The 13,014-nt window shown below is 32.5% G+C and overlaps 1 protein-coding gene across 1 annotated transcript in view; it reads right to left on the bottom strand.

Moving 5' to 3' along the window:
- Cfap47 (cilia and flagella associated protein 47) overlaps window positions 1–13,014 on the bottom strand; it is a 410,015-nt gene that overhangs the window by 329,071 nt on the left and 67,930 nt on the right. Inside the window, exon 21 of the mRNA XM_071606058.1 lies at window positions 10,537–10,631. Within this exon, the coding sequence (XP_071462159.1) occupies window positions 10,537–10,631 (95 nt within the window). The remainder of the gene's footprint in view (window positions 1–10,536; window positions 10,632–13,014) is intronic.

Here is a 13,014-nt window from a genome sequence, read left to right as displayed (position 1 = left end):
TAGTAACTTTGGAAAATAGTTTTCCTTTTTATTAGAAAGTCACATATGTATAGTTAACATGAGGCTCAGGTCTTCTGTGGACACAGGATATCTTTCAATATTTGCATTTCCTCTAATTTCTTTCATCAATATTTTGTAGTTATATTTCATTTCCTTGGTTAAGTCAATTCCTAAGGATTAGGTTCTTTTTTATACTACTGCAAATGGTATTGTTTATTTTTTATTTATTTCTTTATTTATCAGTACTGGGGATTCATCTCAGGGGCACTCAACTACTGAGCCACATCCTCAGCCCTATTTTGTATTTTATTTAGAGACAGTGTCTCACTGACTTGCTTACAGCCTTGCCTTTGCTGGGGCTGGCTTTGACCTCGCGACCCTCCTGCCTCAGCCTCCTGAACTGCTGGAATTATAGGCATGTGCCACGGACCCTGGCTGGTATTGTTTCTTAATTTCATTTTCGATGGTTCCTTGATAGTGAATAAAAACACAACTAATTTTAATAGGCTTTGCATCCTGCAACTTTACTGAATTTATTTAATGGGTCTCAGAGTTTTGTCCAAAGTCTTTAGAGTTTTTACCATTTGCCACTTCTTCTAAACAGAGTACTGCAAGTTCAAGCCAGAACAATTATTTCTTTTTTTATGTAAATTTTTTAATTTATATATGACAGAAGAATGCATTATAATTATTATTAATATAGAGCACAATTTTTCATATCTCTAGTTGTATACATAGTATATTCACACCAATTCATGTCTTCATACATGTACTTTGGATAGTAATGATCATCAATATTTCACCATCATTAATTACCCCCTCGCTTCCCCTTCAACCCCTCTGCCCTATCTAGAGTTCTCTATTCCTCCCATGCTCCTGCTCCCACTATTAATCAGCCTCCTTATATCAAAGAAAACATTCAGCATTCCAGTGGTGCAACTGGTTAGCATGCAGTACTTACACAGCAGCGCAATTATTTCTTAGCAAGAAAAAGAAATGAAAGGAATCTAAGTCAGAAAGGAAAAAGTAAAATTGTCTCTCTTTTCAATGATATGATCCCATATGTAGAAAACCCTAAATACTACACACACACACACACACACACACACACACACACACACAATCTTGCCCTGTGTTTCCTTGCTAAGTTTCTAGAGATAAGCAGTGGAAAATGGCAAGAATATGAATATTTTGAACGTGAAGAAGTAATAATAGTCCTCTGACCTACCAAAAGCCTTCAAAATTAAGACAACAATGATGGGCTTCAGAGGTACATACATTTAGTTCTGTGCTCTACTTATAAAGTTCATGCTGACAATCAGAAAAGTTTCAAATAAAATGAAGAGTTAAATAATATAAAAGTTATATTTTGGTTGTACTCATTTGTAATGCCCTACAATGGAAAACACTTGGGTTTTCATTTTGTTTTTATTTAACTTTAGCTACTAATTCCATCTCCTGTCACAGAATCTTATGTAAACAGTCTGTTCTCATAACAGAATTATAGAAGCATAAAATACTGCAGCATGTGTTATTTTAATGGCTGTTTCATTTCTTTGACAAAACAAAGCAAGCAACTCATTCCCACAATAATCTATTTCTGCAGTAGCACCAGCAAGCAGACGTCAAAGAGAAAATTGCATAAAGATGTAGTATTTCATGTACAAATACAACCTGCTTTGATATTTTACACACAAAGAAAAATACAATAAAGTTCTTTTTTTAATCTTATTTTTCTGGAATTTCTTATTATTTATTCTTCCAGTAACTAGTTACATCTTATGTCTGATATCTATTTTTCATCTTTTGGTCCATCTGCCTTTTTCTTAATTTTTTATTAATATAAATCAATATTTTGTATTATATATGTTTTAACATTATTTACAGTCATCCTTCAGTATCCATGGGGTATTGGTTCCAGGAAATACCTCACCTCTCCTTCCCACACTGTGGATACCAAAAATGAAGTGATTTATAGAGAGAAAAGAACATTAGACTTACCACAACAAAACCACCACAGTATCCAAAGAAGAAAAACTTGGAAAGTTTGCATGTTGTTCTAAGTGCTTTCCCAGATGTTGTTATTCAAAGACAGGAATACCTCAAATTGAAAAAGGATATTCTAACAAAGGACAAATTTTAGTCCTGATGAAGCCAGAATTAGACAGGCAGTCAGTAAAGATGGGTAAATCCGTAAATAAACCTTGCTTTATATGCTTGCCTCAGCATGCTTCTTTAATGTTCAAACTTCAACATATGGGGAAGGAGGACTTGTTACCCATAACCAGTGGTATCACTGAAACCAGGGTTGATAGAAAAAACTGCTTATGAATCAAAACAGAGCAGTTATCAAATGTCCTGCCTTTATATCTTTGAGGCACTACTTTCAGAATAACAATTATAAAAGATCACCCAAAGGTTTGCAAATCCTTAAAGGGCTGACAAATGTTGGTAGAAAAAAGAGGGGCAAACAATTCTACCTAATATTCCAAAACTTCAGGGCAAATATAGAACAGCAGAGTTGAGACCTTAGAACAAATGAGCCACTGAAGATTAACCAGCCTATGGCACAGTGCTGCCACATAGTAGCAGGAAAACTTAGGATAATAATATGGAATGATCTATATCACTGTTGTCCAATGTCATTTTCTGTAGTAATGAAAATGTTCTGCACTATACAAAAGTCACATGTGGATAATGAGAAATTGAAATGAGACAATTGTGAGGAATAAACTACTTCTTAAAAGTCAGTTAATTTTAATCAAATTAAACTTTAAATATCTACATGTAGCTAGTAGCTAACATATACATATACAACTGTACATACAGGATGAGTAGACATGTGAGTCACCCATAAGGAAAGGGGGAGCTTGAGTGACAGTAAAGACACCAGTCCAATCAATGTCAAATATAATGGCAATTGACCACCAATATTTTTTAAATTTTTATTTGCTCTTTTTAGTTATATGACAGTAGAATATATTTTGACATATCATACATACATGGAGTATAATTTCCCATACTTGTGGTTGTACATGATGTAGATTTATACTGGTCATGTTTTCACATATGAACATAGGAAAGTAACGTCCGATTCATTCTACTGTTTTCTTCATTCTAATACCCTCCCCCTTCCCCCCATTCCCCCTGTCCAATCAGTGAAACTCCACTCCTACCTCCCCCCAACCTATTGTGAGTCCGCATCCACATATCAGAGAGAACATTTGGCCTTTGCTTTTTTGGAATTGGTTTATTTCACTTAGCATAATAGTCTCCAGTTTGATCCATTTACCAGCAAATGCCAATGTTTCATTTTTCTTTATAGCTGAACAATATTCCATTGTGTGTATGTACCACATTTTTTTTTTATCCATTCATCAGTTGAAGGTCACCTAGGCTGGTTTCATAGCTTAGCTTTGGTGAATTGAGCTGCTATAAATATTGATATGGCCACATCAGTATAGTATGTGTGTATATAGTTGTAGTTGGACACAAAACCTTTTATTTATTTATTTATTTTTATGTGGTGCTGAGGATGGAAGCCAGTGCCTCCCACATGCTAGGCAAGTGCTCTACTGATGAGCCACAACCCCAGCCTCTCAGTGTAGTTTTAATTTGCATTTCTCTAATTGTTAGTGATGTTGAACCTTTTTTTCATATATTTGTTGACTATTTGTATATTTTCTTCTGTGAAGTGCCTGTTCAGTTACTTTACCCATTTATTGATTGGGTTATTTGGGGTTTTATTTGGTGCTAAGTTTTTTGAGTTTTTTATATATCCTGGAGATTAATGCTCTGAGGTCCAAGTGGCAAAGATTTTCTCATATTCTGTAGGCTCTCTCTTCACTTTCTTTGTTTCCTTTGCAGTGAAGAAGTTTTTTAGTTTGATATCATCCCATTTACTGATTCTTGATTTTACTTCTTGAATTTTAGGAGTCTTGCTGAGGAATTAGATCTCTAAGCCAACATGACAGATTTGGGCCTACTTTTCTTCTAGTAAGTGCAGAGTCTTTTATCTAATGCATAGGCACTTGATCCACTTTGAGTTGATTTTTTTGCAGGGTGAGAGAGAGGGTTTTAATTTTATTCTATTATATACAGATTTCCAGTTTTCCTAGCACCATTTGTTGAAGGGGCTATCTTTTCTTCAATGTATGTTTATGGCACCCTTATTTAGTATGAGATAACTTTATTTATGTGTGTTTGTCTATCTTCTATTCTGTTCCATTGGTCTATGTGTTTGTTTTGATGCCAATACCATACCATTTTTGTTACTATATCTCTGCAGTATAATTTAAAGTTTTTTGGTATTGTAATGCCTCCTTCTTCACTTCTCTTGCTCAGGATTGTTTTACCTATTCTGGGCTTCTTATTCTTCCAAATTAATTTTTATTATATATCTTTAATTTTATTTATTTATTTTTCTGTGGTGCTGAGTATTGAACACAATGCCTCACAAGTGCCAGATGAGTGCCCTACCACTGAGCCACAACCTCAGCCCCCAAATGAAATTCATGATTACCTTTTATATTTCTGTGAAGAACATCATCAGAACCTTAATAGGAACTGCATTAAATCTGTAATGCTTTTGGTGGTAGGACCATTTTGACAATATAAATTCTGCCTATGCAAGAACATGGGACAACTTTCCATCTTCTAAATTTTTTTTTTTAATTTCTTTCTTTAGTCTTCTATAGTTTTCATTGTAGAGGTCTTTCACCTCTTTTGTTAGATTGATTCCCAAATATTTTATTTTTTTGAGTATATTGTGAATCTCTTTCAGTTGATTCATCACTGATGTATAGGAATGTAATTATTTACAGGTGTTAATTTTATATCCTGTTACTTTGCTGAATTCATTTATGAGTTCTAGAAGCTTTTTGGTGAAGTTTTTTGGGGCTTCTAAATATAGAATCCTGTCATCCACAAATAGGGATAGTTTGAGTTCTTTTCCTACTCGTATCCCTTTGATTCCTTTCTTTGTCTAGTTGCTCTAGCTAGAGTTTCTAGAACTATTTGAATAGAAGTGGGAAAAGAGGGTATCATTGTGTTGTTCTAGTTTTTTAGAGGAATGCTTTCATTTTTTCCCATTTAGAATGATGTTAGCCTTCGGTTTAGCATATATAGCTTTTATGATGTTGAGTTATGTTCCTACTATCCCTAGTTTTTTGTAGTGTTTTGAGTATGAATGGAGCTCTATTTTGTCTAATGCTTTTTCTGCATCTATTGAGATAATCATGTGATTCTTGTGTTTAAGTCTATTGATGTATTGAATTACCTTTATTGATTTCTATATGTTGAACCAACCTTGCATCCCTGGGATGAACCCCACTTGACCATGGTGCAGTAACTTTTTAATGTATTTATATGTGATTTACCAGTATTTTATTAAAAATTTTTGCATCTATATTCATTAGAGGTATTAGTCTGATGTTTTCTTTCATTGATGTGTCTGATTTTCAGATCAGAGTGATGCTAGCTTCATAGAATGAGTTTGGAAGGCTTCCCTCCTTTTCTATTTCTTGGAATAATTTGAGGAGGATTTGTGTTAATTCTTCTTTGAATGTCTGATAGAACTTGTCTGAGAATCCATCTGGTACTGAGGTTTTCTTTGTTGGTAGGCTTTTGATGGCTTCTTTAATTACATTGCTTGAAACTAATCTGTTTAAATATTCAATGTCCTCCTGATTCAATATGGGTAGATCACATGTCTCTAGAAACTTGTCAATGTCTTCAAAATTTTCTATTTTATTAGAGTATGAATTTTCAAAATAATTTCTATTGTTTATATTTCAGTAGTGTCCATTGTAGTATTTCCTTTTTAAAAAAATATTTTTTAGCATTAGGTAGACATAATATTTTTATTTTATATTTATGTGGTATTGAAAATCGAACCTAGTGCTTCATGCATACTAATTGAGAGCACTCTACCACTGAGCCACAACCCCAGCCCCATGATATTTCCTTATCTATCAAATATTTTAGTAATTTGAGTTTTCTCTTTCTCTGTTATCTTGGCTAAGGGTTTATCAATTTTATTTATTTTTTTTCAAAGAATTAATTGAGGTCTCTGATGACCTCATGGCTGTGGCATGCGTGGTGCCTAGGAATGTTTCTGTGCAAAGGTGCAGGATGCCTCACTGCTGTGGTAATGCTCTCCACTAGGATGCTCTGTGCTAGAGTCTTATCAGTCTTGACCTTGATCCCAGGCACATAGCTCCTGGGAATAAAGGAACTTTCTTGCTAGACAACCATAATGTTTCACTAGCTCTGCTACTCCTGAAACTGCCCGCCTAACAGTAACATTAAACAATGGACTTTCTTGAGAGCTACACAAAGCTCCCAACATTGCATATTGCAACTGTAGAATGTAACTGCAGAAAAGCTTTATAATGTTTCTAGCCCTGTAACTTTCTGAGTACAAAGAATAATGCTTGAATAGTCTTTAACCTGATGAAGAGACATATATAAAGATTGTTGCCAAAACTCTTTAGGCCTGCTTCTCCATCAGAGAGTAGCACTCCATCCAACCCCAGCTTTATCTTCAAAAACATCTGAACGTGTGTGAGTTCTTATTTTTCTTATCCCCCTCCACCCCTCACCAGAACCTGCTAGATTGGCCACGCTGGTCACAGTATTTGTTAATTTTTTGGATTTTTTTGTTTTCCTTCAATTCCATTGATTTCAGCTCTGATTTTAATTATTTCCTGTCTTCTTACTGCTTTTGATGTTGATTTGTTCTTCCTTTTCTAGGGTTTAGAGATGTAATGTTAGGCTATTTACCAACAGTACTTTTGATTGTGCTCAAATCTGGTGCAGTGTTGAAAAGGGTTACAACTAGAAATAAATCAACTCTTCTGGCTGATTTCACATTTTCCTATTATATGGTTCACCAAAAGAGCACCCATTGGCTATTTACATTTTCACATATACTCACACAAAGACAAACAACTTATACCTAACTTTAAACAGAGTAAAGGGCATTTGAAATGACTGGAACTCAGAAAATCAATCTTGCCTTGCTGGCACTAATTCATAAAGTAAATTCTCATAGGGTGTGCTGTCTCTGCAGTATTTTACATGTTCTTTTCATTGCTGTACTAAATTACACTCCAGTACAATGAGAAAATTTCCCTTTCAATTTAGAATGATTCAAAATATTAAGCAAAGTATATAACTACATATATATATATATATATATATATATATATATATATATATATACATACACACACACACATCTAAATATAATTGTATAATCAATTTCTAGAATCCTGGAAGAGCCACAATCTAAACATTAATAAATAGATTTCTAAGTATTTAATTGTTGACTGTGTTAAACAGTGAGTCAGAGTCAAAATATCATATTGCATATGCATTTACCCACAAAATCATGTAAGACATTTAAACTGAATTACGGATTTTTTTTTAATTTTCTGTGATTCTTAAGTAAAACATTTTTATATACATTTCCATTATATGAAAATGTAAACTCACGATATAGACTTATTAAGAACAAATCCTTAACATACTTTTAAAAATATGGATTAAATTACTGTACAGAAGGTAAGATTCATTTCTTCCTTATTGAAAAGTGTGTTTGTGTGTGAATGCTTCTATGAACATGCAAGATGCAAGCATTGTGCAGAATGACGTATCTTAATTTTTCAAAAATTTTAAATGTCACAAAATTACTTTGTTTTTTTTAATTTAGGGATGCTAAATCAAAATTATAACAATATATATTTGAAAATCATCCTACAAAGATTATTTTTAATAAACTTTAATTATTAAAATTATTAATTATTTTAAGCAATTTATTCCTTCTGTGATTACACACACAGACATGCACCATCATACAGATAACACATCACATGTAATCATTTCTAACTCCTATAGTTTTAAGTTTAACATAATTAACCTACAGAGTGTAATAAAACAACCCAAAATCAATTTAACTTAAATGTAACAATATGCCTTTTAACTATAATAGGATTATATTAGGAGTAACAAAATGAAATGATAAATTCATAGGTAAGTGGAAATTAACTACACCTAAATAATCAATGAGTTCAAAATAAATTACATAGGACATTTTGATGAATAAAAATGAAAACACAATATATTAAAACTCTTGAGCTAAATGTAAAGCAGTGCTTAGAGGGAAATATATAGCACTAAGCCTATATAAAAAAATGAGAAGGATCTCTAGTCAATGCCCTAACATTCTACCCTTACATATAAGAAAACATAAGAGCAAATCAAGTCCAAAGCAAATAAAAGAAAATAAATAATAAAAGATAAAAATTAATAAAACAAAAAATACAGAAAATCAATACCAAAAGTTGGATCTTGAAAATATTAACAAAATTCGTAAAACTTAAAGTAGGTTGACCAAGATAAAAAGAAATGACTTAAATTCGTAAAATCAGGAATGAAAGAAATGACATTATTAACTATTTAGGTAAATAAAAAAGAACAATACAATGAATACCTGCATGCCAAGAAATTACTTACGTAAAATATCTCAAGAAGAAATAGATATTTTGAATAGATCTATAACAGGCTAATAGAATTGACGACATATTGAATTAATAATTTTTGAAAATCCGACAAAGAAAAGGCCAGGACAAGATGACTTCAATGATGAAATAAACTAATTTCAGGAAGAGTTAATCAAATCCCTTACATATTATGATAAAAATGAAAGATCTGAAACCACTTTCCAACTCATTATAAAGAGTCAATATTGCCCTAATACCAAAACCAGACAAAGACACACAAAGGGAAACAAAATAAAAACAAATATCTGGGGATGGAAGCAAGACTCCTCAACAAAACAGGAGAATACAGAATCTGATACGAGATAAATACAAGAGACAAAACAAAATATTGCCAGTAGTCATTATTATTAAAATTTAGAATTTTGTTTATTTTTCTTTCTACTCTAATGAATTCCCCATTTAAATGGGGTAATAAACTTTAAGATATATGAGAGAGAAAGTAGCTTTTATAAGATATTAGAAGAATATAAAATTAAAAAGATAAATATCCTCTGAAGCTCTCCATATTACTTTTGTTAATTATGCTTTTTGTCTGAATTAGATAGACAAATGAGATTTTGCCTAATTTAACAAATATTGAAATAATTTGACAACATTTAATGTACCAAAATATCCTTCACTGAAAAAATAGAAGAAAAATCTAAATAATAATATTTCCATTTGATAATACTTCTTAGCCTAAATTAGGCTGAAGGAAAACATCCTTGGGATGATTTTTTTTTAAGTCAAAGATGTCCTGTCCTTTCTTGGCAATCTTGCTAAACTGTACCTACCTAAATATCACTACTCAGGAATCAGGACAAATAATTACTTTATACTAAACCCAAGGAAAATGAATAGTTTAGGATACATCTGAGTACACTTAATGTTGGATATAAAAGAATTTTCATTTGTTTTGATGTTGGAAAAACAGCCTTTGCCACCTCTTTCACTGTGCTTGTCCAAAATTGGAATAAACAGAAGAATGGATCTTGAGGACAATATCACCCCATGTGAATCATAGGTGCACAAACCCACAAAACTTATCCCAATTAATGTACCATACTTAAGAATGACAAAATTTAATCACTGAACTTGTCCATAAGTTCTTTACTTTTTCTTCCTGAGAGCTCAATAGTAGCTATCATTGTTCCTAAAATAACATTTCAATCTGAGTAAAAAATTACATTAGTAAAAAAATGCAACATTAAAGATAGTGATTTTTATTACTTTGACTTACTCAATGCTATTTTCACTTTCAGGTCATAAAGCATCAATTTGTGGAATATTTGTTTAATAGTTGTACGTATACATCTTACACTCTGATTGTGTCATACAGAAGTTTGATTCTTATTTGGAATGATGCAGCAGCATACCCTTTCACAGAATGTATAGAGAGAAACTGTCTCCTTGGCATTTTTATTTTAGAACCTCTGAAGCAAAAGCATACCAGAGCTCACTCCTGAAACTTAACCAGTGGTATCACTTCCTTTCAGGTTTTTCTTTAATTTAGTTTATTTTTTGAAAATCACTAAACACCAAGGGGACAATATAAAACAAATATTATAGCAACCTCTCTTAAGTGTTTACAACATGTCTTTATTAATTTCAGGTAATGATTGTAAAGCACTAAGCATACACCATTCAACCATAAGTGTAAAGCACAAGTTGGCTTGAGTATAAGTGATTTCTTTGATAAGCTTAAACTTTTCCTCTCCTGCACAACACGTCATATCTTGAATTTTCCAGAGAGCATAGCAAAAGATCATACAATCATAGAGTCCCTGCATGTGTCCTCTATTCCTTTTGAGAGAGACTGTAAGCATACTAGATACTGCTAGTAATAATTTTACTGAATTCAAGAGTACACCTAGGCATGCTGACTAGCCAGAAAAAGACCCACTATACACAGAACTTGGATGATCTTTGATAGGTTTTTGGCTAGAATTATCTGTAATTCTACTACTCTTGAGTAGTGGAAAGCTGAACTTACTTCTTTGGGAGAAAATGCTATGCCACATTCCAAAGATGTGTTTTCCTCTATCTCCAAGGAATATATACCAGGAACTGCAGGGCTTGGGACTTCTCCTATAAGACAGGAAAAAGTACATATACAATATAGCACCCAGATATATATTAGTTGTTGTTTTTTTTTTTTTTTTTTAACTCATGCTAGGGATCCATCCTAGGGCCTCATACATGCTAAGCAAGCACTCTACCACTGAGCCACATCCCCAATACAGCCAGATACATATCTAAAGAGCATTATTTAATAGAAAACTGTGAAATTAGAAAAATCTTATGAATATATTCATAACAATCAAAAAAGCAAAGCAAGTATTGACATAACTGGGAAGGGCTACATGAAGTTGCTAGGTAAAGATGGTTCTTAATACTAAGATTCTAATCAGCAAAACTGATATCCAAACTTGCAACATTCATTCAGTCAGAAAATCAGAGACAATAAATCCATTTAAAAGCTCTCCAAAATTCACGAAATACAGTCATATTCAAAAATAAATACGGAAAGGAATAAAGGGCAAGATCCATATATCCATCACCTCATTTACTCATTCTTCTTTGTGATGAGACATTTGAAATTTATTCTCAGCTACTTTGAAATATACATTATTGTTTTTTTATACCTTTATGTATTTATTTTTATGTGATGCTGAGGATCAAACCTCACACGTGCTAGGCGAGTGCTCTGCTGCTAAGCCACAACCCCAGCCCGAAATTATTGTTAACTATGATCATTCTGCTATGAAATAGATCTCAGAAAGGTCAATTAAAATAATATAAATAACAAGAAAAATTCTTTAAAAAATGGAATGATTCTAGGAACAAAATCATTAGGTAATGATACAGAAACAATTGTACCACATTAATGAAAACTTCAAGATATAAAAATGATAAACACTTAAATAAATTCCTGAATGATTAAATGAAAGTTGCAGTGGAACTTCTCATCTAAACAATTATAAAAATCCTATTTTCTTCCTAAAGTTTTCCGATTAACTTTAAAAATCCTACAAATTTCGATTGTTCCTATCTGGAAATAAAATTTAATAACTTATTTCATTCTATTGTTCCCATTCAATTTCATACACCCTTGGCATGATGGGAAAACCATTTAACAAACAAATGAATAAAATCACTATATTATTTGTAGTGTAGTAAAAATACAAATATTATATAGCAAAGAATAACCATCTAGAATGGATGTGTATCTAGAACATAGAAACTATTAAATAGATGATTTAAATCAATATTCACAAGTCAATTTGGAGTATACATAAACATACAGCTTATAAAATATAATAATTCAAGCTTGCTTCAATAAATACTTCCTGATTGAGTATTAAACCCATAGCATCATATCGGACAACTCCAGAATAAAACAAAAATTTAAGTGTGCTCTTTAACTTCATAGAGCTTACCATCTAGTAGATACATGTATTAACATGTACACAGCTCCCTTTGATACCAGACAGAATTCAGTTATTGCTATAACAAAACTTACACAATGTCCTATGGATCAATGCTTAAAAAAATTGATTTTTACCAACTGGGTTACGGTGCAGAGGGGACTAATAATTCACAGGACTTAAGAGGTTGAAACTAGTTTATAACAGAAGGTGGCATTTTGAGGAGCAGAAAGAGAATGAAATCATCCTAGAAGGGAAGCTCAGTGAAAGAAAATATGTAATAATACAACATGGCTCCAGCAGAGACAGCCTATGCTTACTGTAATGGGAGAGATGACTGGAAAGACAAGGTGAGGTCATACCCAAATATATCACAACATTTCCTTTCCCATAAATCACTCTATCGAATAATCAATCCTAAAGTGATCATTTTGAAAATCAATAAGTGGTAAAAGAAGAGAATTGACCTATTAAAATATTTATAATGATTAAAATTTTAGGACATTTTAAGAATAAATTTTATTGTAAATAGTTAATTGTTACTTATGTACTACCTTGTCTTTGGCCCCTGGTTGGGTTTCATCATGGACCAGCAAAATATCACAGGGTAGGAGGGTGAAAGAAAGATCAAATATCTATGCTCCCACATCAACACTGCCTTAGTTGGAGGTCTGGCAATGACTTCATTTCTTTATAACTATACCACTTTGGGACTGGCTCCTCTTACAGTTTGACCTTCCACTAGACTGTAATAATATCTGCTTTATTCTTGCTCCTTCAAGCCTAGAGGTGGCAGCAGCTACCTTCCCTTGTTGGTTTCTTTTAATCCTGCCCAAACCTCAATAGATAATTCCTTATTAAATTCTTTTCAGTTAAATCCTCTGAGTGAGTCATCTGTTTACTTCTGAGATTCTGGCACAAACTTATTGTTTACTTCTTAAGGACATTTAAGATGTCTCACTTATCTTCGCAGACTCAAAGTCTAGTATGTAGCCTGTAATTGGGATTCAATCAATATTCATTGAAGAAGAAATGACTCAACC

Source organism: Marmota flaviventris, chromosome X (genome assembly GCF_047511675.1).
Source record: "Marmota flaviventris isolate mMarFla1 chromosome X, mMarFla1.hap1, whole genome shotgun sequence".
Lineage (NCBI taxonomy): Eukaryota > Metazoa > Chordata > Mammalia > Rodentia > Sciuridae > Marmota > Marmota flaviventris.
The sequence above is the reverse complement of the archived record's forward strand: the minus strand, read 5'-3'. Positions and strand labels throughout refer to the sequence as shown.